Source organism: Jaculus jaculus, chromosome 6 (genome assembly GCF_020740685.1).
Source record: "Jaculus jaculus isolate mJacJac1 chromosome 6, mJacJac1.mat.Y.cur, whole genome shotgun sequence".
Lineage (NCBI taxonomy): Eukaryota > Metazoa > Chordata > Mammalia > Rodentia > Dipodidae > Jaculus > Jaculus jaculus.
Genome location: NC_059107.1, coordinates 156,637,191 through 156,661,974, shown reverse-complemented (window position 1 = coordinate 156,661,974; position 24,784 = coordinate 156,637,191). Strand labels below are relative to the sequence as shown.

Sequence of the window (24,784 nt, the reverse complement as noted above, 5' to 3'; positions counted from 1 at the left end):
CATGATTGTAAACAATATCCCATGGTAATGTCCACCTTCCCCCCACTTTCCCCTTTGAAACTCCATTTCCATCATATCCCCTCGTTCTCTTTTATTTTGACGTCATGATCTTTTCCTCCTCTTATGATGGTCTTGTGTAGGTAGTGTCAGGCACTGTGAGGTCATGGATATCCAGGCCATTTTGTGTCTGCAGGAGCACGTTGTAAGGAGTCCTTTGGCTGTTACACTCTTTCTACCACCTCTTTTGCAATGGACCCTGAGCCTTGGAAGGTGTGATAGAGATATTATAGTACTGAGCACTCCGGTCACTTCTTTCTAGCACCATGATGACTTCTGAGTCATCCCAAGGTCACTGCCATCTGAAAAGACAAGATTCTCTACCAAAAATGAGAGAAGTGCTCACTGGGCAGTTTGATAAGCGTAGTATATACATTTAGCCAGACAGCAGTAGACGTTACACCCCTAGGGCTCATAACTACCCCTGTTTTAAGTTTTCAGTATCAGGGATGTATTCCCTCCCATGGAGCGGGCCTCCAGTCCAATTAAAGGGCAGTTGGTTTCCACCATGACAGACATGCCACTATTGCACCCGTTGGCTCATTTGGCCTGGCTGGCCAAATATAAGGCTTGAAGTGTCCACTGTTGAGTATCTTCACTGATAATTTCTCTTTCTCCCATTGAACTGCATGCAGAATGGCTTCTTTTGGCTTTCTGTCAGCTGGTCTACATGGAGGAGGTTTTCAGCTCAGTTCCAGCAGGATTTCTCAGTCAGCTCCCCCACTATTTTTTGATGTAGGATCTTTCTGTAGCCCAGGCTGATCTGGAATTTGCTGTGTAGTCTCAGGGTGGCCTTGAACTCATGGTGATCCTCCTACCTCTGCCTTCTAAGTGCTGGGATTAAAGGTGTGCGCCACCATGCCTCCAGCTATTTTTTGAGGCAAGCTCAACAGACTGGCTTTTTTTTTTTTTTTAAATGCTAGAGAGAAAAGGAGAGAGAATTGGTGCACCAGAGCCTCCAGCCACTGTAATTGAATTCCAGACACTTGCACCACCTTGTTCATCTAGCTTACGTGGGACCTGTAAACATGTCAAATGTCAAACATGGATCCTTTGGCTTTGGCTTTGCAGGCAAGTACTTTAACTGCTAAGCCTTCCCTCCAGTGCTGTTTTTGTATGTGTGTGTGTGTATGTATGTGTATATATATGTATTAGGTTTTTTGAGGTAGGGTCTCTAGCCCAGGCTGATTTGGAATTCACTCTGCAGTCTCAGGGTGGCCTTGAACTCATGGCAATCCTCCTACCTCTGCCTCCTGGGTGCTGGGATTGAAGGCGTGTGCCACCATGCCCGGCTTTATTTTTTGTATTTTTGATGACAGCTGTTCTAAAGTCCCTCGTTCATGTGCTGACACATGTGTTTGGCTTGCTTTCCCCTGGCTGTGACTGCTCTTTCATATACTTCTTGGCCATTTCTCCTTAGAAAAGCGTCTATTCTGATCCTTGCTCTAATTGTGTTTGTTGTGAGACAAGGTCTCACCATGCAGGTAGTGAGGTGGGCTGCTCAAGGCTGACAGGCTTGGGTGCGATGGGTTTCCTGGAGGGCTCAGCCTGCTGGCCCACCGTGGTTGCAGGTTCAAGGGCAGAAGCAAAAGGGTCATAAAGTTGCTGCCTGGATTTTGGTGGTGGGGAAGAGAGAAGCCACCGGCCTAGGTAGAATTTTGAACATTGATCCGGCAGGATTCCCAGTAGGTCACGACCAATTGCTTAGCAACCCAGGCCAAATTTAGTAGCATAGAACAACAGAAATCATCTTATCATTTCTTGAAGCTTCCACAGGTCACGAATCTGGCCCTTCGCTAGAGTATAGTGAAGCATGTGTCATGCAGTCATAGTCATGGTTGGGGGGACTAGGCTGGGGTGGGAGTGGTGACCTCTAGTGTCCACCTGAATGCTTGAGCACCCCCACAGCACGGCTGCAGAAGGGTGGAGGGGCAGATGTCGGAAAGGCAGGCATTCCGTGCGTGGCCAGTCTTGGGGACCAGGCACACCGAGAGTGGTCAGTCTCGGGGACCAGGCACACCATATGCAGTCAGTGTTGTGAGCCTCCAGGGCAATGCTCCCACAGATCCAGGTTCAAAGACCGTGTCATGGACTCTAGCTCTCTCTGGGAGAAACCTCTGCACTGCATTGGAAGACCACTATGTGGGATGGGAGATCAAGCTGTGGTCTCTTCTGGAAGGTGTAGCCTGCTGCTGACTGGGAAACACAGTCTTTTTGGTATGTGTTGGTGACAAGCTGCTCAAGACTCTCTGGTAAGGACAGTTAGAGCTCCGCTTCCACAGAAGCCACACCTCTCATGGGACTGGACTCCGTGAACTTGAGCCCACCATCTCACCTCGCTGGCTGTCCACGGACCAAGGCAATGGCCATGAGTACGACAGGATGATGCCCCCCGGGCAGCGCAGCGAGAAGGTGGGAGAGGTCCGTTCCCATGCGTCCTGTCCCCTCCCCTCCTTTCCCTTGGCTCTCAGGGAGAATGGCTTCAGGTTCGAGGTAGGGTCTCACTCGGGTCCAGGCTGACCTGGAATTAACAATGTAGTCTCAGGGTGGCCTCGAACTCATGGTGATCCTCCTACCTCTGCTTCCCTAGTATTGGGATTAAAGGCGTGCGCCACCACGCCCTGGCAGGCTCCACATCACTCGGGGGGGGGGGAGGGCAGTGTCCCCTGGGCACCTGCTGGGGGTGGGGAATACTGGCCTGGGGAAGGGTGGCACCTCTCCCCTTCACTCTCTCTGTTCTCTTGCACAGGCTGTGCCTGGCCAGCCATTGTTCAAAGGTTTAAAAATAAAGGGTTTTTTGGCCCAAGCCCTGCTGGGGATTGGAGGTGCTGGCACTGGCCCAGTCATGAAGGGCATCTGGCTGGCGGAGGAAGTCTCACCCAGCTCTACCAATGGCACAGTTGGGAGCATGGGGATCCCAGCATTTCTGCCAAGAGATATATGGGCCAGTGAATGGGGTGCCCTTCTCCATCATAGCTGTTCAAGGGTTCTTCTCCCTCACCAAACTCCCAGTACCCTACACCCAACGTGGAGGTCATGACCTCCTCCCAACACCCTTTCTTACCTCCTTCTGATGGCCTCCCAACAATAGCCACAACCCCCAAATCCTGGTGGGGGGCACTGTTATTGTTACCACGAGGCCCGCAAGGAAACCAATTCTCAGAGAAGTTTAGTAACTTGCCCAAGGCCACACGGTTGGTCCTTGAGGGAGCCAGGGTCAAACTGAGAAACTGAGGTCTACTGAACTTCTGAGTTAATGTCCTCACTGGGCACCTCACTACCCCCTGCCACTCAGTGGTGGTGCATATCAATCGTCAGTGTGATAGGATTTAGAGTCACCATGAAAACAAGCATCTGGTCATGTCTGTGAGGGATTTTCTTATTTATTTGTTTAAGAGAGAGGCGGGGGGGAATGAATGAGCACACCAGGGTCTCTAGCCACTGCAAATGAACTCCAGACATATGTGCCCTGGCTTATGTGGGTTCCAAGGAGTCAAACTTAGATCCTCAGGCTTCATTGGCAAGCACCTTAATCACTAAGCTATTATCTTCAGTCCTGTGAAGGCTTTTCTAGATTAGGTTAATTGAAGTGGGAAGGCCTACCCTAAATGTAGATAACACCATTTCATGGGTTGGGATCCTGGACTGAGTGAAAAGGAGAAAGCAAATGGGTGTGGTGGCGCACACCTTTAATCCCAGCACTCAGGAAGGAGGCAGAGGTAGGAGGATTGCTGTGAGTTCAAGGCTACCCTGAGACTACAGAGTGAATTCCAACTTATCCTGGGCTAGAATGAGACCCTACCTCAAAAAAATAAAATAAAATAAAATAAAATAAAATAAAAAATAAAAAGAGAAAGCTAGTTGAGCAACAGCATTCATCTCTCTGCGTCCTGACTATGGAGACACTGTGACCACGCCTTCCCGGCTACGATGGCCTGTGCTCTCAAACTGTCAGCTGAAATGGCCCATTCCTCCCTTATGTTGCTTCTGCCAGGGACTGTCACACCAGCAAAAGGTAATTAGACAGATAGCCCAGTGTTCCAGCTGCCCTGAGCTCCAGTTCCAGGCTGTCTCTCCGGCCAGGGAGGAAAGCTGTAAAGCTCAGCGGTGGGCAGACCCAGCAGGGCCCAGGCGGGGTCCGTGTTCCCGTGTTCGGTGTGTACACAGAGCCCTAGGGCAGGAGCAGGTGGGAGAACAGGTCTCGGCAAGCAGTCACGGCCCATGTGGGATGCACACCCAGACAAGCCTTGGCCCAAAACTTTCTCTTAATCCAGTTCCTAGAGGGTTAATCAGGGTTTCCTCTTCTCTGCCTATAGCAGGATTTAAGTGGGAACCAAGGGGCACTGAGGTTGGGGTGTTCCTGGGTGTTCCCACCTGGGCTTCCACGGCCAAGCAGGGCCCTACCCTCACCCAGTGGCATGGCCTGCCACCTCTCCATTCCAGACAAGATCTGGTGATTCCCTGTCCTACTCCCTGAGGCTTCTGTTGAGGCTGGCATGCTCCTGCTGCTGGCACCAGAAAGTGACATTCCAGAGTCCCCCAAATCCTGGCAGCACAGGGGCACAAGGTCTTGGGGATGGGGTGCTCAGGGTGGAAGTTCAAGGTTGCTGCTGGCAAAGGATGGTACAGGGACCAGGCAGGAGTGGGTCAGGCCCCTCCTACCCACTAGGAACTCGGTCGTAGGGGCTGCCTCGCTCCACCTTAACAGGAACCTATAGAACCAGGGTTGGGGGCTGGGCAGAGGGCAACTGCCCAGTATCTCTTAGTACCTACTATCAAAGCTGTTCCGGGGCTGGGGAGATGGCTTAGCGGTTAAGCACTTGCCTGTGAAGCCTGAGGACCCTGGTTCAAGGCTCGATTCCCCAGAACCCACGTTAGCCAGATGCACCAGGGCGCACACGTCATCTGCAGTTTGTTTGCAGTGGCTGGAGGCCACAGTTGCCCTCTCTCTCTCTATCTGCCTCTTTCTCTCTCTGTCAGTCTCAAGTAAACAAACAAACAAAAAAACAAAAAAAAAAAACTGTTCCAGGGAGTGTTTGACTTGCAGTGTGACTTTGGGCGAGATGGGTGCCCTCTCGGCCCCTCAGGGACTCAGGAGGAACTGTAGCTGGTGAGCCTGATGATGACTCTAGCAGCCAGTTTAGGGTTTCAGCCCTGGCGTCCCCAGTGCATCCCACAGTTAGCATTTCCGCGCAACCTTCATCACTGTTAGGGTTGCTCTCTACTCCCCCCGACCCCGTGCCTGTCCCATCACCTCCCATCTTCCAGCCACACTGGCTTCCTGATGACCAGACCAGTATCTCCCCTCCTGGGCTTTGCACTAGTTCTCTGGCTTGCAGGGTGCTAGCCCACCCAGGCCATCAGCTTCCTGGTCACCCTCAGGTCAAATGTCACCCCTAACAAAAAAGTCTGCTCTGAACCCTTACTTAAGCAAATACCTCCACCCACCCTGTCTATCCATCATACTTCTGATTTGTGTCTTTTATACCACTTAGATTGTTCTGCTCAGTTCTTTAAAAATTTTTTCCTTTTGAAGCTGGGTGTGGTGGCACATACCATTAATCCCAGCACTCACTTGGGAGGCAGAAGTAGTACTGATGTGAATTCAAGGTCACCCTGAGACTACATAGTGGATTCCAGGTCAGCTTAGGCTACAGTGAGACCCTACCTCAAAAAACCAATATAGGGCTGGAGAGATGGCTTAGCGGTTAAGCGCTTGCCTGTGAAGCCTAAGGACCCCGGTTTGAGGTTCGGTTCCCCAGGTCCCACGTTAGCCAGATGCACAAGGGGGCGCATGCGTCTGGAGTTCGTTTGCAGAGGCTGGAAGCCCTGGCACGCCCATTCTCTCTCTCCCTCTATCTGTCTTTCTCTCTGTGTCTTTCGCTCTCAAATAAATAAATAAATAAATAATTAAAAAAAACAATATATGTGTGTGTGTGTGTGTGTGTGTGTGTGTATGCATATGTATATGTATATGGATGGAGAGATGACTTAGCGGTTAAGGCGCTCGCCTACAAAGCCAAAGGACCCAGGTTCAATTCCCCAGGACCCATGTAAGCCAGATGCAGAAGGTGGTACCAGCATCTGGAGTGGTTAGCAGCAGCTGGAGGTCTTAGCATATTCATTCTCTCTCTCCCTGCCTCTTTCTCTCTTAAACAAATCAATAAATAAAAATATTTTAAAATATATTTAAAAAAGCCAGGCGTGGTGGTGCACACCTTTAATCCCAGCAGTTGGGAGGCAGAGGTAGGAGGAGTGCTGTGAGTTTGAGGCCACCCTGAGACTACATAGTGAATTCTAGGTCAGCCTGAGCTAGTGAAACCCTACCTCAAAAAACATTATTTTATATATATATTAAATATATATATATTTAAAGAATTCAAGGTCATCCTTGGCTACATAGCCTAAGCTATATGAGACCCTGTCTCAAAATAATAAAAAAGGAAGAAAAAAAATATTTATTTGAAAGCGTGAGAGAAAGAGGCAGAAACAGAGAATGGATACACCAGGACCTCTGGCCAGAGCAAACAAACACCTGCCTTACATGAGTCCTGGGGAACTGAACCTGGGTCCTTAGGCTTCTCAGGCAAGCATCTTAACCACTAAGCCATCTCTGCAGCCCCTGCTCATTTTGCTTACTTCCCTCTGGACCTTCCCCTCCAGGAGGGCAGAGAGGGGCCCAAGCTCCTTGCTCTCTCCCTGGTGCTGCTTCCACAAGCAGGGCTCTCTCTAAGTCACTTTGGTGAAGTTTCTGGGACTCAGTTGGCTGAGGCAGGGTGATGCAAGAGAGAAGATCCGAGACCTCTGATCCCCATGGCCCATTCCCCAAGAGCAGGAGAGCTCCCTGGACCTGGAAACCCCCTGGGTCTGGCTGCCAGGGCACACTGTACTGGGGTGACCTCATCGCCTTGCAAGGAGGGCAGCAGGGGCAGGAAGCCCAGGGCGCATCGGCCGGGCTAATTTTAGAGCGCTTGATTCAGCCCGGGCGGACAATATTCCTGGAGTCTCCATTGTTTGTGAGGGGCCAGAGGGCAGACTGGCTGCTGCATGGTGGGGCCGGAGCCATGCCAAGCTGTCTGGGCACATGGTGGTGGGGACTGGGGCAAGGGGGCAGGCTTGGGGGCCGAGATGGAGCTAGAACAGAAGCTAAACCAAGGTCAGGGCAAAGCCAGGCTGCGCTCCAAACTAAGGCCAAAGGTGGGAAGTGGGTGGCCCTCAAGTGAAGAGCAGTGCCCACAGCACCAGCCTTCAGCTGGGTGACCCCACAGCCCGGGTGGCCATGATCTCCCACTCCGTTCTACTGCTGTCCTGGCCAGCCGTGGCCCAAGCTGCCTGAAGCCACATGGACACCCCTGTGCCCTGCCTGGGCTCCCCTACCCATGATCCTGCTGCCCCCGCCAGGCCTGGCAGCCCTGGATGGACTGGGAAGGCAGGGATTGTGCAGACCCCATTGTCATGGCAACGTGGAGTCCAGGCCTTAGTGGCTTTGGAGATGAGAACTTGGCGGAAGGTTGGGGCTGGGACTGGCTCTGAGCTGGCCCGCCAGAGCCTCGGACTGGGCTGTAGCCCAGCAAGGTGCCCAGGCCAATCCCACTGCCCGGCCACGGGTCCCTCAGGGTGTCCTGTTTCTGGGCCCACAGAGCAGCCAGTCCGCAGAAGTGGCAACAGGGTTGCCCTCATTCAGGGCTAACCTGGGCAGCTGCTGGCTCCCCCGCAGCCCCGTGTGCCCCACCTTCCTGCCACAGTCCAGGCCCTCTATCCCCTCATCCCGTGAGCTGCATGGATAGCCAGGGATTCATTTGAGCCATCCGCCCACCCTACAACTAGGAGAGGGGGCTGGGACTCTCTACGGATCCACTTTACGTGGTTGTGAGATAGCCACAGGGAGGGGAATCCAGTGACGTTCAGAGCGTGGTCCTGCCTTCCTTCTCCCAGGCTCAGAGAAGGCCTTGGAAATGAAGTCCCCCCCACACCCAACTTCCCCCAGGAAAATGAAGTGAGCTAGGCTGGGCCTGGGTTAGACCACACACAGCCCCGCTGCTACTGTCCCCGGGAACAGCCCTGTGCTCCTGCAGCCCACTGCCCAGCCCCGGGTGGCACCCGAGCCTGCTCACTTTCCTCTTGATTTCACATCATGACTCACGTTATCATGTTCGAAAGGCTGAGTAACCACCTGAGTTATTTATACCACGGCTAAGCAGGCTTCCTTCCCTCCTCCCGGAGCTTGGCTGGCCGGAGGATGGGTGGGGGTTGGGAAGGGGACTAGAAGGAGGCAGCTGAGCACCCCCACACCTCCTCCCCTGGGGCACCACCCCCGTAAAGCACCCAAAAATAGCTGCGATTACCCCAGCACAACAGGCTGGGCCGGACCTATGGCATCGATGCATAGGTGGATGGTGGCTTGGGGAGCGGGGGGAATTCCTTTCCTGAGAGCAAATCACCCGTCTGGAAAAATAAAGAAGGAAAAAGCTGAAAAATTTTTCCTTCCATCAAAACAGGAAGGAGCTGGGGAGGTGGGGGATGGAGGAGAGATGAGCCTGGAGGCGGAGATGCATCCTCCACCCGAGGTGGTCTTCAGGAACCGGAAGCCCCCTGTTCCTGCACACACAGATTCAGCCTGGCGTCAGGACCATCACCATGGGAGCCATCCCTGGCTGCCCCAGGGTGTTCTGGTTTCACTTGGGCTCAGGGCGATGAGCCTTGGTGTGTACATTGATACCCTGGAATACACTGGTCCCCCAAATTCCATGCATTACACAGGCAGGCCCATCCTCCCTGTGCACCCTAGCCAGACCACACTAGGGAAAGCATCTCACTCACCCTGGGCAAGCTAAATCTGTCTTTTGGTGGGTCTGGTGGTACATGCCTGTAACCCCAGCATTCAGAAGGATCAAAGGTTCAAGGCCAGCCTGGGCTTACAAAGCAAAAGACCCTTCTTTGAGCATAAGTCCAACTCCATCTCTAACTGTAAGAAAGTGTTGTGGGAAATCACTTTCTCTCCAGACCTCAGTTTTCTCATCTGTCATAGGGTTATGGTCACTCCCCCACGCTGCTCCCTCCCTGACACCAATCATGTGCCTGGCGAGGCATCCATGGGCCTCAGCAGAGAGAGTTGTTAACCACAGTTCCTCTCTCCTGAGCACCTGTGTTCATTCACAAGGTTAACCCCAATACCATAGCCAAAGATGGTAGGATCTGGAATGAGACAAACCCAGGTCACATGGCTGGGACCCCATGGGCACCACTGTATCCAAGGAAGAATGAAGGAGGTCCCAAGCAAGAGGGAGGAGGAGGAAAAGGGAGGGTACAAGGGAAGCCCATCTTCCTGGAGCCTCCAACTCCCCCTTGGGGCCACTGATGATGAAGGGGCTTTGGCAAGGATATGCTGGGGTACATCTGAGCCCAAGGACCAGTGCATCCTGACTGTGGATGGTACTACTGAGGCCATGTGTTGGGACGTCCAGAGGTGTTTGTATAATCATCTAGTTCTTTCTTGCTCTGCTTACTTAGGCCTGTAAGTCCTCTGACTTGGTGGCAGGAGGTTTTGTGGGGATAATCCAAAATTTTTTTTCTTTTTGTTAAAGAGACACTGAACAGGTGCACCAGGGCCTCCGGACGCTGCAAACAAACTCCAGATGCATGTGCCACTTTGTGCATCTGGCTTTACGTGGGTCCTGGGGAATTGAACTCAGGTTGTTAGGGTTTGCAGGCAAGTGCCTTAACCACTGGGCCCTCTCCAGCCCAAGCCCAAATTCTGATGAAGAGCCCACCCACTCTCAGCTTATGTCTGAACTCCCCGCCACACACACAGATAAGGACACTGAGGCCTTGGCCTTTGCTGCTCCAAGTGCAGGACTCAGTTTTTATTAATTAATTAATTTATTTATGAAAGAGACAGACAGTGAGAGAGATAGAAGAGGGAGAGAATGAGTGTGCCAGGGCCTCTAGCTGCTGCAAACAAACTCCAGATATATGCGCCACCTTGTGCATCTGGCTTTACATGGGTACTGGGGATAAACCCTGGGTCCTGTGTCTCTGCAGGCAAACACCTAAACTAACCATCTCTCCAGCCCTAGGACTCAGTTTTCTTTTCTGAAAAATGGGATTTGCTAGCTATCTAGGCTAGCCAAATCCTTAAGGTCCAGGCTCAGTGCTAGACTGTCTCAAAGGGTAAGGTGAAGAGTGATTAAGGATGATCCCTGCCCCCCCACACATACAAATCTCTGGCTCTCACACACGTGATGTCCACAAACAAGAATATGCATACATACATACACATACATCAAACACATACACCCACAAAAATAAGTTTAAAAAACCTGAGCCTGGGCTGGAGAGATGGCTTAGCCTGTGAAGCCTAAGGACCCTGGTTCGAGGCTCAGTTCCCCAGGTCCCACATTAGCCAGATGCACAAGGGGGCGCACGCATCTGGAGTTCGTTTGCAGAGGCTGGAAGCCCTGGCGCGCCCATTCTCTCTCTCTCCCTCTATCTGTCTTTCTCTCTGTGTCGGTCACTCTCAAATAAATAAATAAATTAATTAATTAAAAAAAAAAAAACCTGAGCCTGGATCCGGGCGTGGTAGCACACGCCTTTAATCCCAGCACTCGGGAGGCAGAGGTAGGAGGATCACCGTGAGTTCGAGGCCACCCTGAGACTACATAGTTATTAGCACCACCCTGTAACCAACTGAGCTAAATGGCCAGCTGTGAGACTACATAGTTAATTCCAGGTCAACCTGAGCTAGAGTGAAAACCTATCTCACACACACACAAAAATAAAACAAAACAAAAAAAACTGGGAGTGGAGAGATGGCTCAGTGGTTAAAAGCACTTGCTTGCAAAGCCTGATGATCAGAGTTCAATTCTCTAGGAGTCATGTAAAGCCAAATACACAACGGGGTACCTGCATCTGGAGTTCCCGTACGGTGGGAGGAAGCCTTGGCATGCACATACTCACTCTCTGTCTGTCTGCCTTTTTCTCTCTGTCTCAAAAAAAAAAAAAAAAAAAAAAGAAAAGAAACGAAAAGAAAAAAGAAGGCCATGGTGGTGTATATTTTAATCCCAGCACTCAGGAGTTCAAGGCCAGCCTTGGACTGCAGAATAAGCTCCAGGTCAGCCTGGGACTGCAGAGTGAGATCCTACCTCAAAAAAAGGGGCGGGGGCTGGAGAGCTGGCTTAGCGAACTGCTTGCCTGAGAAGCCTCGGGACCTATGTTTGACTCTCCAGGTTCCATATAAGCCAGACACACAAAGTGACACAGGCGTGCTAGATGGCACACGCACACGACGTGGTGCATGCATCTGGGGTTCAGCTGCAGTGGCTGGAGGCTCTGGCATGCCCATCCCCCCCCCTTGCTCTCACTCTCTCACATTAAAAAAAGTTCAAGGAATCTTTGTCTACATAGTGAGTAGGAAAAAATCAGTTCGACTTGTTAACAAAAATTCATCTATTCACTCATTCATTCGTCTACTCATTCACAGTGAAAATGAGAGGAAGGTGCAGGGGCAGTTCGTGAAGCGTGCCAGAGGGCAGCGAGAGAACGCAGTCCAGGACTGAACAATGCTGTAGTTTCCTTTTTGTCCCCTGGCAGAGGTGGGAGGGCCTCACAGGGATGCTGGCACCAGGTGACCCCGTCTCCCCTTGGCAGAGCTGCTTAAGACCTCAGTTTCCCCGCTTATAACAGGGCGAGCACACCTTGCTCTTGCAGACACACTGTGCGGCTTAAAAGAGCGACTGTACCAGAGCACTTGGAGTAAGAGCTGCCTGCCATGCAGAGGGCCATGGAGCATTTGTGCTTATGAATATTGATGAGAAAAAATTGTGACTCTTATACTGTGGCTGGCTTCCTACTCTCTTGACAGGCCTACCACATTCCCTGCAGTTACAAATAGTTCCCTTGGGCAAGCTGGTACCCCCACCAAGAGAACTGCCTGCTACCTACCTGCCCCCCTCTGCCTCTTGGCCCAGCCCTTCCAGAATCCTCAGGATACAGAGAAGGAAACTGTTTTATTTATTTACTTGTTTATTTATTTGAGAGAGAGAGAGAGAGAGAGAGAGAATGAATGGGTGTACCAGGGCCTCCAGCCACTGCAAATGAACTCCAGCCACATGTGCATCTGGCTTGCATGGGTCCTGGGGAATCAAACACAGGTCCTTAGGCTTCACAGACAAGGGCCTTAACCGCTAAGCCATCTCTCCAGCCCAGGAAACTGATTTAGACAGCAGGCTAACCCGCCCCCGGCACATCGCCTCCCAGCTGGGAAGCCGCAGGCTCCCTGTCCTAGGCGATGCTGGATCCTCTGAATGCCTCCTGACCCTCGCAGGCTCCTCCGTCAAGGCTCCTGTACTTCTTCTGTACCATGATGTGCACCAAAGCTGGGCAGCTCCGGTCCAGGTCATGGAACGGGGAGATGCCAAAAGCATGGGCCTTGGCTCTGCAATGCTGGGCAAGCTAATGATAGGTCTTCCTGAGCTGCAGGTTCCCCTCCTCCAGGTGTGAAACCAACCAGAGCTTCAGTCGTCCTGGGGGTTCAGGCTGGATGTTTCAATCTCCCCGACCTGACTGTTAAGGGGAGTTAACTATCCTCTCCCATCATGAGACTGTGGGTTCAACTTGACCTTCCAGCAGATGATGCCATAACTTGAGGGCTCAAGGCCCAAGGGGGCCTCTGGCTGGCCTAACCTGGGTCTTGCTGGTCTCCTCCAGCCAGGGAGCGTGAACCTTCACCTATCTCCGGGAGAGGGTGGTGGGATGGCTCACTTCCCTCCCAGACATCTGGTCCAGCTTCGCCAGCCCAGAGGACTCACAGCTTCCACGACAGGTAGATCCAAGCTGCCCGTCCAAACATCCACATCCTCTTCCTTGTCTGGAGCCTGGACAAGCTAAAAATGTTTCAGCTAGGCCCCAGCAAAACAAACACTGGCTTCCCTCACCGGGCAGACCCGAGGGTGCAGGTGGGCTTTCTAGAAGCAGACTAAACCTGGTCTCAGTGTGTTGGTCTGTCTGTCTGTCTGTCTCTTTCTGGGATCCTCTGGGACTTGCAGTACAGGGACCAGAGCCTCACCAAGGTAGAGGGTCTCTAACAAAAAAAGGACAAGCTGCCCCCAGAGATGGTCTATCACTCTTCCAGGCTTGGGTTCTTACTGGTACCCACATGGACTGATGAATAAACTGAGGCTCAGAAATGTTAAGTTATCTGCCCAAGGTCACACAGTGGGACTTTGGACCCAGGTAATCGTTATTTATTTATTTGAGAGCGACAGACACAGAGAGAAAGACAGATAGAGGGAGAGAGAGAGAATGGGCACGCCAGGGCTTCCAGCCTCTGCAAATGAACTCCAGATGCGTGTGCCCCCTTGTGCATCTGGCTAATGTGGGACCTGGGGAACCAAGCCTCGAACCGGGGTCCTTAGGCTTCACAGGCAAGCGCTTAACCGCTAAGCCATCTCTCCAGCCCTGTTTTGTTTTTTTTTAAGAGAGACAGACAGAGAGAATTGGTGCTCCAGGGCCTCAGCCATCACAATTGAACTCCAGACACTTGCGCCACCTAGTGGGCATGCGCGCTTGCCTCACCTTTGTGCGTCTGGCTAATGTGGGATCTGGAGTAGAACACAGATCCTTAAGCTTCGCAGGCAAGTGCCTCGTCTCTCCAGCCCCCAGGTAGTCTTTTGAGAGCCTGACCTCTTGTCCTCTCTGAGTCCCTCTTTCCTTGCCTGCAACATGGGGGCAGGTGATGGGAGTTCCTCCCTTTCCTGGTAACTCCCAGGTGAAGCAGGGCAAGGAGCCGATGGTGGCTACACAGAGCGTGGGTACAGCTTGGCCATTACACTGCACAGGCCTGGAGTGCCAGGCTGTCTGTGGCACAGGTTGGACTGTCGCCACTTCCTTCCCCAGCAGGTGGGAAAAGTAAGCTTGACAGGGATGGTTGATAGTGGTGGAGGTAGAAGAGTTGTCCCTGCAATGGAAGCCACTTCCTTCCTTGGCACTTCTTGGTTCGTACTAGAACCCATGCACAGGCATATGAGGCTTAAAATTATTTTTGTTTTATTTACTTATTTATTAATTTTTTTTTTTTTGAGGTAGGGTCTCACTCTGACACAGGCTGACCTGGAACTCACTATGTAGTCTCAGGGTGACCTCGAACTCACAAGGATCCTCCTACCTCTGTTTCCTGAGTGCTGGTATTAAAGACGTGCGCCACAACACCCAGCAATTTTATTTTGGTCTTTTTTGTTGTTGTTTTATTCGAGGCAGGGTCTCACTCTAGCTCAAGCTGATTTGGAATTCACTATGGAATCTCAGTATTTTGGTCTTTTGAGGTAGGGTCTCACTCTAGTCCAGGATGACCTAGAATTCACTATGTAATCTTAGGGTGGCCTCGAACTCATGGTGATTCTCCTACCTCTGCCTCCCGAGTGCTGGGTTTAAAGGTGTGTGCCACCACACTTGGCTATTTTAATTTGTTTAGAGAGAGAGAGAATTGGCCGGCCAGGGCCTCAGTCACTGTAATCGTCAAACCCAGATGCTTATCCCACCTAGTGGGCATGAGTGACCTTGTGCTTGCCTCACCTTTGTGTGCCTGGCTTACTGTGATCTGGAGACTCTAACATGGGTCCTTAGGCTTCACAGGCAAGCACCTTAACCACGAAACTATCTTTCCAGATTCCCCCCCCCCATATGAGGCTTTTAATGGAGGAGGGCTGAGACTAACCCCAGTTGGAAAAGTCCCCACTTGGGGCAGGCCAACCCTAGACCTTAGAGAGGGCAGCCACTCCTTTTTCCACTGGGCTCAGATGGGTCAGAGTGTGAGGTGGAGAGCTCTGGGGCGTGTTCGCCACCCTAAGGCCACATCTTGTTCCTACCACAGAACCTAATTCCTCAGTGACCCTAGTGCATTTAGATGGGCGCAGCCTTCCCAGGTCCTATCCCTCAAGATTTGCCACTGCGACACTGGGAAGGCAGACATGCCTCAGCTCCCCCGTGCCTAAGCCTCATGCTAGACCTCCGTCACCTTTTAGGAAGGACCTGACATCTCCACTCCAGCCAGGCCAGTGTTCAGAAAAGACAGGGGCCAGGAGACGCTGACTCAACAACTTCTGAGGCTGGGAGCTAAGGCCTTCACGCACCATCAACTCAACCTACAGCTGCTCTGGGATACCTGGGCAACGACGAGACAACACCGTGGGGAACCACGCCATGGGGATCCAGAACCAACGCCAGGCCTGGCAGGCTTCCGGGAGGAGAAATCCACTGAGCAGAGCACGGTGAGAGCACGCTGAGCTGTGCCGAGGTGCCTGCCTGCAAGAGGTGGGGGAGGGGTCTTCTAGCACGGCACTCAGACCCCGGTGCCTGCAGCCCCCGCTTCCTCCGCCTGTCCCTTCTAACCTGCATACGCGCCCGCGTACGTCTGGGCTTCATCCAGCGCCTGCACATATGAGGTGCTCGATGTGACTGCTCTGAACAGCCCTCACCCACCCCCTGCATCTCTGTCAGGCCTGGTGGTGTGCTCCTTCAGCACTTGGTACTGGAAGAGGGGGGGTCGCCTCTGTAGAGGGCAAGCACATCTCACGGGGGCGAGACACCTGCACCCGTATTCATGTAGTGTGGCACTTGTAAATGCATTGGGCAAGGGCTGGAGAGACGGGTCAGTGGCTAAAGGCGCCTGCTTGCAAAGCCTGAAGGCCCAGGTTCCATTCCTCTGTGCCCATAGGAAGCCAGATTCGCAAAGTGGCAAAGCATCTGGAGTTCATTTGCAGTGGTAGGAGGGCCTCTCTCTCATTCTGTCTCTCTTTGCTTGCAAATTTTTTTTTTTTTTCCTTTGGTTTTTCAAGGTAGAGTCTCGCTCTAGCCCTGGCTGACCTGGAATTTACTACTTAGTCTCAGGGTGGCCTCAAAGTCATGGCAATCCTAATACCTCTGCCTCCCGAGCACTGGGGATTAAAGGTGGACACCACCACACCTGGCTAAGAATTTTTTTTTTTTAAGCCCTGTGCAAAAAGTGTCATTGCTGTCATCCCCTGATCCCCATCACTTGCCAGGAGCTAGTACGGCATGGAGGGTTGAGCCTGTGGCTCTGTTGCTGACCACTGGGGTGTGATCTACGGCTCCACTGTTCACTGCCTCTGTGACCTGAGGCAGGTTCCCCAGCCCCTCTGTGCTCCAGTTTCCTCGCCAGTGAGACAAGGACTGACATATCTCACAGAAGCGCCGAGAGGCTACATGGTTACTATGGTTACTATTCTACTCACACCCGCATAAAGGCACAGGGCAAGGTCAAGATTGCCTGGCTGTCTAGTGGAAAGGGGTTTTAAAATCTGTGTCTTTAGACCTAGAATCTAGTATTATCTCCCCCCCCCACCCCAAATCAGGCATCAGGCTTGTGGCCTTGTGCTCCACCTCACCTGTTTATGTATCCATGTGTCCTAGATGGGGGTCCTCCTCAGTGGGACCTGTGCTCCTGGGGATTATCTCAGGTGAGTCCCTGATGGCACTGCAAGGGAGGAAAAACCCCTCACGTATGGAAGTACAGCGAACCGCACCAGTCAGCGCTGATGCACACCTGCTAGCCCTTCGCCACACAGACCACAAACACTTCCATCCTCCTACAATCTTCCAGTGCTGCTCTGAGGTCCCTCCTGCCCTCTATCTCCCGTTCACAAAGAAGGAAGTCCAGGGACCGAGAAAGGCTAAACAACCTTCCCAGAGATTCTTTGGGACTAGAACTTAGGCCACCTGCCCTAGGCTATTGCCTTCGGGTTACTGGGCCACACCCCTCGCTGGTAATACAGGAGGGAGGTGCCTGCAGCCCTGGTGAAGAGGGCCATCGGAGGCCCTCCTTGGTCCAGCTCCACCCTGTCCAGGGACAAGAAGAGTCAGTGGTGTCATTCCGCCTGTGACTGTGGGGGAGCGGGCTGACCTGGGAACCAACCGCAGCTGACAGTACTTGCTGGTGAGGCCAAGGTGCCCTAAAAGCAGGAGGCGATGCAGTGAGTCTTCGGGTCCCGCGGTGGGTGCTGGGCCCGGCGTGCCTGCGTGTGACTGTGACAGCGTGACTGTTGAAGGCAGGGCCACAGCAGTTCCCTGAGCTGGGGGTGGAAGGCATTAACCGTGTGCGCGCCGGCGTGGGTGGGCAGCCCCGGGGGCCTGGAGCCCGTGGGCTGAGGGAAGTAGTAAACACCACGGGGATGACAGCCCTGGGAAGGATGCTTGCGGAGCTGTGGAGGTTTGTGTGACTTTGCAGTTCAACAAATTCAAATTCAGCCCATGCTGGCAGCGCCTGTGGTGTGTGCCAGGGAGCCAAGGAGGAGGAGAGGAGAGCCTGCTTGCAGCTGAAGGGTGCCCGCTACTGGTTTGGAGCATTCAACCTTGGGCTGGCACGTGGCTGGATCATTCAGATATTTAATCCCCACAACACATCTGTCCCCACTTAAGGGACAGCATGGAAGAGCCCAGAAGGGAAGTGACTTGCCCAAGGTGACCCAGGTGCTCAGGGCCAGGGCAGGAACCCAATCCAAGCTGCCAGGCTGCAGAGCCCCGGTCCTTCATTGCCATGTGCCAGGCTGCAAACGTCTGCTGGTTGTGATGGCGGTGATGGTGGGAGCTTCACTCCAGGTCTGGCCCTTGCAGGCCTTCTCCTGACCACGTGGCTCCTAACCTGTCCGAGGTCACTGTGCTGAGAGGTGAGGCCCTTGGGTGGCCTCGATTTCCTTCCCAAGGGGCCGGATTCATAGAATGAGGGGCTGCCCGGCTCTGGTAGAGCCCCAAGCTGCCGCTTTCGCCCCAGGCCCTCCCTCAGCTCCTGCCCCCCTCCGGCGCTGACTCTGGGCCAGAAGGGGAAAGGCTGTCTCCTCCCACCTCTTGCACTCTCCCTTCTCCTTTATAAAGGCCGGAACAGCTGAAAGGGTGGCAACTTCTCCTCCTGCAGCCGGGAGCGGCCTCCCCCGCTGCCTCGCAGAGGGCGACCCTCCGGCCGCCAGCGCCCATCTTTCATTCTCGAGAGATATTTTGCACACACACACACACACACACACACACACAGACACACATACGCACGCAAAAGGAGAAGGGGGGGGGAAAGGCCACCCTCCAGCCTCGTTGCACACAGAAAGCCTGAGTAGACGCAGCCCGCAGAGGACATCCAGAGCGGCGAGCCGGCGGGCAGACCGACCGATCGACCGAGCGACTCGCGCCGCGTCCACCTGTCGGCCCGATCCGGCCCGACCGAGCGCGCAGCGGGCACGCCGTGCGCGCGAAGCAGCCGTGCCCGCCGCCCGGGCCCCGCGCCAGGGCGCACACGCTCCCGCCCCCCTCACCCGGCCCGGGCGGGAGTTTGCACACCTCTCTGGCCGGGTGCTTGAGCCGCCGCTGCAAAGCCAACTTTGGAAAAAGTTTTTTTGGGGAGACTTGGGCTTTGAGGTGCCCGGCCCTGCGCTTTCTGATCTGGGGAGCCTTGCCAGAAAATGTTGTAAAAAAGCTAAGCCAGCGGGCACAGGAAAACGCCTTTAGCTGGCGAGTGAAGACGAGCCATCGACTGCCGCGTTCCTTTTCCTCTCGGAGGTTGGAGTCCCCTGCGCGCCCCCACACGGCTAGACGCCTCGGCTGGTTCGCGACGCAGCCCCCCGGCCGTGGATGCCCGCGCGGGCTCGGGATCCGCCCAGGTAGCGGCCTCGGACCCTGCTCCCGTGCCCAGGTCCTCCCCAGCTCCCCAGCGACGGAGCCGGGGCCGGGGGCGGCTGCGCCCGGGGGCCATGCGGGTGAGCCAAGGCGGCGGCTGCAGCGGCCTGAGCGCCTGATCGCCGCGGACCCGAGCCGAGCCCACCCTCCTCCCCAGCCCCCCACCCTGGCCGCGGGGGCGGCGCGCTCGGTCTACGCGTCCGGGGCCCCGCGGGGCCGGGCCCGGAGTCGGCATGAATCGCTGCTGGGCGCTCTTCCTGCCTCTCTGCTGCTACCTGCGTCTGGTCAGCGCCGAGGTGAGTTGAGACGGCGACCTGGGGCTGCTTCCCTCACCACCTCTTCCACGCCGCCCCCGCCCCTCTTCTCCCCGTAGTGAACTTTGGACCCCTGCAAAGCGCGTGAGCCGGGGCGCCGGGTGGCCCCCGAGGGCTTGGGAGGCGAGGTCGGGGGATGCTGGGCTCTGAGGGGAAGAGGGGCAGTGGGAGCTCTCTTTCCACCTAAATCCCAGAGCCTTTCAAGCGTCCTGGAGGGCGTGTGTGTGTGTGAGGGGGTTGTCCTCTCCCTAGGGAGCCCGAGGTCATAAGCCCCTTCCCGGCCGGGAGATGGGGGGGGGGGTAGGGTGGTGTCTAAGGTGCTGAAAGCAGGGCGTCCTCCCGAGCCCACCTCGGCTTCAGTGTGAGCTTCGGTTCTGCCCAGGACCGAGCCTGCCCTAGAGGTGCGAGCTCGCGCACCTGGGACGTCCACGCCTTTTGCAGAGGGTCGGGGTCCCACCCTGGCTTCTGCATTAAACCAGGGTGGGCACTTCGGGTCGTGCTGGACGGTCCAGAAGCAGAGAGAGGAGAGAGAGAGAGACACCAGACTGAGACAGCGGAGGGGGAGCGGGAGGGAGAGACAGACAGACAGACACGGGTGGGTTCAGACGCCTGTGGTAGGAGGAGGATTGGGGGCTCCTTAAGGAATCCAGCCCCTGGGGCGATGTGTGTCTGAGGCCCCGGCCATACCTGCGCCCGCGCCGGGAGAGAGGAAGGACCTCTCTCCCCCGCATGCAGGGTGCGGAGCGCGCCTCCTGCAGAAGGCAAGCTGCAAGGGAGGTGGGGTATGGCAACGTCTGCGGGAGCGATCAGGTCGGATCGGTGTGTCCCCACCCCTCCCGGCCTCACGTAGCAGTGAGTTGGCAAGTCTACCCGGAATCCAGGTGGGAAGGGGGCGGGGCAGGAGGAGGCGCGAGGTGGAAAGAGACGGGGGCAGCGTGGCGCGCCGGGGTGCTGTCCCGCCTCCGCCCGGCTGCCATCCGGAGCGTGCGCTTGGCCCGCTCCTGGGAGGCCCGGCCCTGTAGCCTCCTGCCCGGTGCAGGAGAGAGGTGGTGGTGGTGGTGATGGTGGCGGCGGCGGCGGCAGCGAAGGGGTTAAGGCCGTGGGCTCCGAGGCCGCGGCCCGGCCTTGGGCCGCCGCCAGCACAGGTTGTTTTGACCACGGAGGAGCCGTCGCCGTCTCCTTTTGTTCTCGGGGCTCCTCGAGGGCCGCCGGCCGCCCGCCCCGGGGCCCCGCCCTTCCGCGGCCGACCCCCACGGCCCGCACCCGGGAGGGAGGACGCCGGCCTCGGCCTGGCCGCCCCGCAGGCCCCCTGGCGGCGCCCCCTCCCCACGCCGCCCGCAGCCCCCCAAGCCGCGGCCAGCTGTTGGGGAGGGGGACGCCGGCCGGCCCCAGCTGCCGCCTCGCCTCGGGACCTGGGGGCTGGCCCGGTGCCAGGGCGTCCTGGGAACGGCGGCGCCCCGCGGCTGCTCTCCGCAGCCCACCCCGCCCGGCCCCCGACTCGCTCACTCACCCCACGCATGCACACTCCTGGCCGGAGGCGATGCTGCGCTCCGGCGGGCGGGCGCGCAGAGCGACGGGCACGCACTACCGTGGCCAGGTCGCGCGCCCGCCGCCACCACGCCCGTGCACACGCGGGACACACGCGCGCGCAGCGCACATAAACGCACGCACGTCCCCTGCACACGCCGCCCGGGTACACGTGCGCGCACACCCACGCACGCACGCACGCACGCCATGCCCCTGTTCACTCAGAGGCAGGTGCCCGCCCGCGCGCAACAGGTGGGCTCACCAGGGCCCCAGGTACCTCACCACCTCTGTAGTCACATTTCCTTCCTGGGGTCTTAGGAGAGAGGAACAACCTTAGGTCAGAGTCCTGCTTCACAGCACCCATGTTGGGGTTAGAGCAGCTTAGGGCCTGTCAAACCTTAATGCTCTAAGCCACCCTCATGTGGCTGACAATGGCGTTTAATTGCCTAAAACCCTTAGGGATGTCCAGACCTTGCTCCGTTCATATAAGCTCCCATTTTGTCTTCCAAGACATGACGGCGGCTGTTCACCTGTTTAGCATGATTTCCTTTCCCAACCCTGATACTTTCCTCTGCGGATGCTGGGGTACGGATCACCCATCTGGATGTGTGACCCCTGGATGAAGTCTCTCAGGCCTCTTACCATTCCTAGCTTCCTACGGTACCCTCATCAGTATGAGCACTTGGGGCGGAGGCTACACCTTAGAAACTCAGCCTTTCTCCTTATTTTGATCACAGGGTCCTCCATACACTACTGTAGGAGGCCCAGTTGCACAAGCATTGGAATCGGGGAACCTGTCCCCATGGGAGCCAGCCCAGCTCCTAATAATCTCCAGTGCAGGAAGACTTTAGGAGAGCTTGCTGCTGGAGGTGGGCCTGGCTATGTTCAGGGGGTCTGAGTAGAAGGAAGCAAGCTGGCGGAGGGTCTGCAGAGGCTACAGAAGTCCCATGTACATCAGCTGAACTGGCTTCCCAGAAGGTCACGTGACGATCTGCCAGGAAGGCGTGGAGGGGCCCCACCGCTGCCAACCACACAGTTTCTTCTTGGTTAGCTAATGGTCCCAGGCAGTGGGAAACCCATTTGCTGGAATCCCTCAGACTTGGAGGTGTGAAGGTCAAGGTCAGACAGAATTTGAAGGCTTTAGTACAAGAGCCAGCAATTATATGTGTGTGGGGGAATGGATTCAAGGTGTTTACTGGGAATTCATGACTTCAGATGCTCCTATGACAACTGTTTCCTATTTTAAAATTTAGTTTTATTTATTTATTTATTTATTTGAAAGAGAGAGAGAGAAAGCCTGGGCACGCCAGGGCCTCCTGCTACTGTGAACGAACTCCAGACACATGCTCCACTTTGTGCACCTGACTTTACGTGGATACTGAGGACTCAAACCTCAGCCATCAGTCTTTACAAGCAAGTGTCTTTAACCACCGAACCATCTCACCAGCCTTTTGCTGGGGGCCGGGGGAGGCGGGAAATGGTCTCATGTAGTCCAGGCTGACCTCTAACTCACTAGATAGCTGACACTGGCCTTGAACTCCTTATCGTCCTGCGTCCACCTTGTGAGTTCCAGGCGGGCTCCACCACTTCCCAGCTCTGACAACCATTTTGAGTTTCTGGTCTATTTCGTTGTCTGTCACCTGCTTTTTCCAATGAAGTACAAACTGGAGAGCGAACCTGAAGCTTGGAAGATAATCATCAGATAAGTGTGGAAGGGACAGTAAGTGGTGGGGTTGGAGGAGGCAGGCCAGTAGTATATAAACACAGCCTTGCCAAGCCCTGGCCCCTGAGGGCAGCCTCCCATGCCATAGTGCACTGCCACCCTGCAGGCATCAGTCCCTTATGGCCTCCCGTCCAGAAACACGGCTAGGATGTGTTTCTCTGCCTTGAGGCTTGGGTTATTATCATGGAGGCCCAAGGGAAGAAGGCAGAAGAGGCAGGCTGCGGAGGCTCCGGGCGTCTCTCCCTGGGCCTCCTCTTCCACCACCTACAATAAGAGCCAGGTTGGATTCGCTCAATGTTCCCAAGACGTTGGGGTGGAACAGTGACTGCAACAGGCCACCGGACCCCTCTTTTCCAGCATTGACATTTTCTCTTGATGCAGCAGAGGTGGGGAGGCTGACGCACGGGGCTGTTGGAGGAGGGGGTGGCTAGGAGAGGGGTGGGGTGTGTGTGTGGGGGGCGTCCCAGGAGCAAAGGAAGGAAGCTGCTGGGTGAAGCTGGCTCTGCATGGCTTCTGTGGTCTGCCCAGAGAGTACTTCTTCAAAAGGCTTGGCTTTGCCATCCCATCTAAATAAGGCCTGAGACAGGCAGGCAGGCAGAGGCCCTAGGAGGCCTTGTCAGCTTGTGTCTCTGCCAGCCGCAGACAACGCCCTGGGTGCTGGGCTGAGAGCCGTCTCCCTCATCCAAGTGGCAGCAGGTTTCTGTGTGTGTGTGTGTGTGTGTGTGTGTTCTGGGCCCAGGTGGAGGGTGGGGTTCGAGCCCCTTTGATCTGTCAGCCTGGCAGGGAGCAGCTAACTTACCTGGCCTCTGCTTACTCGTGCCCTTCCTACCTTTTGCAGCTGGTGTTGGGGGTGGGGCAGGGAGGAGGCTGTTTGCCTTGGCTACCAGGACTGGCTTGGCCCCAATTGCTTCCTTGCCACGCCCTCGCCCTGCCAGGAACCCCAGGCTTGAGATCTGGGGCAACTTCTTCTGGCTGCCGACTCTCTTTCTGTGTATAGGGGGGTCTGGTGGGATGCCTACCTGGAGGCTTCCAGAACCTCTGGCAGTTAAAACCATGTTCCCAGACGCTCACTCTTTCACACCCGGAGGTGTGGGGGGGAAGGCACTGACTGAGAACAGGTGGACCCGCAAGCCCCCCACTGTATTGCATCCCGGAACTGACCACAGGCTGACTGTCCCCACCACCTGACCACCCCCAGTCCCGGAAGGGACCCACCAGCCCACAGGGAACAAGGTGGTGTCAATGCGGGGCTAGGTGCCATTTCCTGTGGCTCGGCCTGGGGAAGGGCAATATTGCAAAGTCACACACTGTCCCATGGACAGGCAGCTGTCCACCCACCCATCGTCATTCTTGAAAATGTTCTGCGCCGCTGGCTAGCTCGCGTGGGCTGCCTGCTGCCCTCGCAGGAGCCCTAGGAGAGGATTAAAGATGATGACGATGACAGCTCACTCAGTCCCCATTATCTGCTGGCATTTATGCCTCCCAGTAACCCTAGTGAGCTATGAGTAACCCCATTTGAAGCACGGAGTCTCGGTTTTCTTCACTTTTGGCAGTACTGGGGTTCACAAATGCTTGTCAAGGGTTCTGCCACACTTTTACTTTTCATTTCTTCTCTTTTTGTTTCTTTTCATTTTTAAGATATTTTATTTTATTTTTAAATTTATTTGAGAGAGAGAGAGAGAAAGGCAGATAGAGAACAAAAGAAAGAATGAGCACATCAGGGCCTTCAGTCACTGCAAACAAACTGCAGACATCTGTGCCACCTTGTGCATCTGACTTACGTGGATCCCAGGGAATTGAACTTGGGTCCTTTGGCTTTGCAGGCAAGCACCTTAACCACTAAGCCATCTCTTCAGCCCTCTTTTCAGGTTTTTTTATTTTTATTTTTATTTTTTTTATATTTTTTCGAGGTAGGGTCTCACTCTAGCCCAGGCTGACCTGGAACTCACTCTGTAGCCTCAAGCTGGCCTTGAATTTATGGCAGTCCTTCTACCTCAACATCCGGAATGCTAGAAGTAAAGGTGTGCCACTACACCTGGCTGGTCTTGAACTTTCAATCCTTCTGCCTCAGCCTCCCTAGTAGCTGGGACTCCAGCTTATGTCATCATTCTGGACTGAAGGGAAGGTTTTGTTTCGTTGAGAGAGAGAGAGAGAGAGAGAGGGCGCGAGCGTGCGCGCGCTGGACGTGATGGAGCACGCCTTTAACCCCAGCACTCAGGAGACAGAGGTAGGAGGATCACTGTGAGTTTGAAGCTACCCTGAGACTACTTAGTGAATTCCAGGTGAGCATGGGTAAGAGTGAGATTCTACCTCAAAAAACCGGGGGGGGGGGGGCTGGAGAGATGGCTGAGCGGTTAAGCGCTTGCCTGTGAAGCCTAAGGACCCCGGTTCGAGGCTCGGTTCCCCAGGTCCCACGTTAGCCAGATGCACAAGGGGGCGCACGCGTCTGGAGTTCGTTTGCAGAGGCTGGAAGCCCTGGCGTGCCCATTCT

At 55.0% G+C, this 24,784-nt stretch overlaps 1 protein-coding gene and 1 long non-coding RNA gene across 5 annotated transcripts in view; one reads left to right on the top strand and one right to left on the bottom strand.

Annotated features, from left to right (window-relative positions):
• Positions 1 to 12,131: 12,131 nt before the first annotated feature.
• LOC123461639 lies at positions 12,132 to 20,638 on the bottom strand. Of its 3 annotated transcripts, XR_006637764.1 has the most exons (6): positions 20,554 to 20,620; positions 19,393 to 19,542; positions 16,458 to 16,546; positions 15,215 to 15,354; positions 12,288 to 12,929; positions 12,132 to 12,188 (listed from the first exon to the last, which is right to left on the bottom strand). It is a non-coding gene; the product is annotated as an uncharacterized LOC123461639 (long non-coding RNA). The 3 variants fall into 3 exon arrangements; XR_006637763.1 differs by lacking the exon at positions 19,393 to 19,542 and having other exon boundaries at positions 20,554 to 20,638; XR_006637765.1 differs by lacking the exons at positions 15,215 to 15,354; positions 19,393 to 19,542 and having other exon boundaries at positions 20,554 to 20,638.
• Pdgfb (platelet derived growth factor subunit B) overlaps positions 16,987 to 24,784 on the top strand; it is a 23,832-nt gene continuing 16,034 nt past the window's right edge. The window contains exon 1 of one of the 2 annotated variants that reach the window (XM_045153106.1): positions 16,987 to 17,005. Coding sequence is in view for 1 of the 2 variants with exons in the window: in XM_004650322.2 (XP_004650379.1) it covers positions 18,963 to 19,025 (63 nt within the window). In the remaining variant the exon portion in view is untranslated. Of the gene's footprint in view, positions 17,006 to 18,910; positions 19,026 to 24,784 lie in introns of those variants that run through there. The other variant, XM_004650322.2, reaches the window with a different exon arrangement.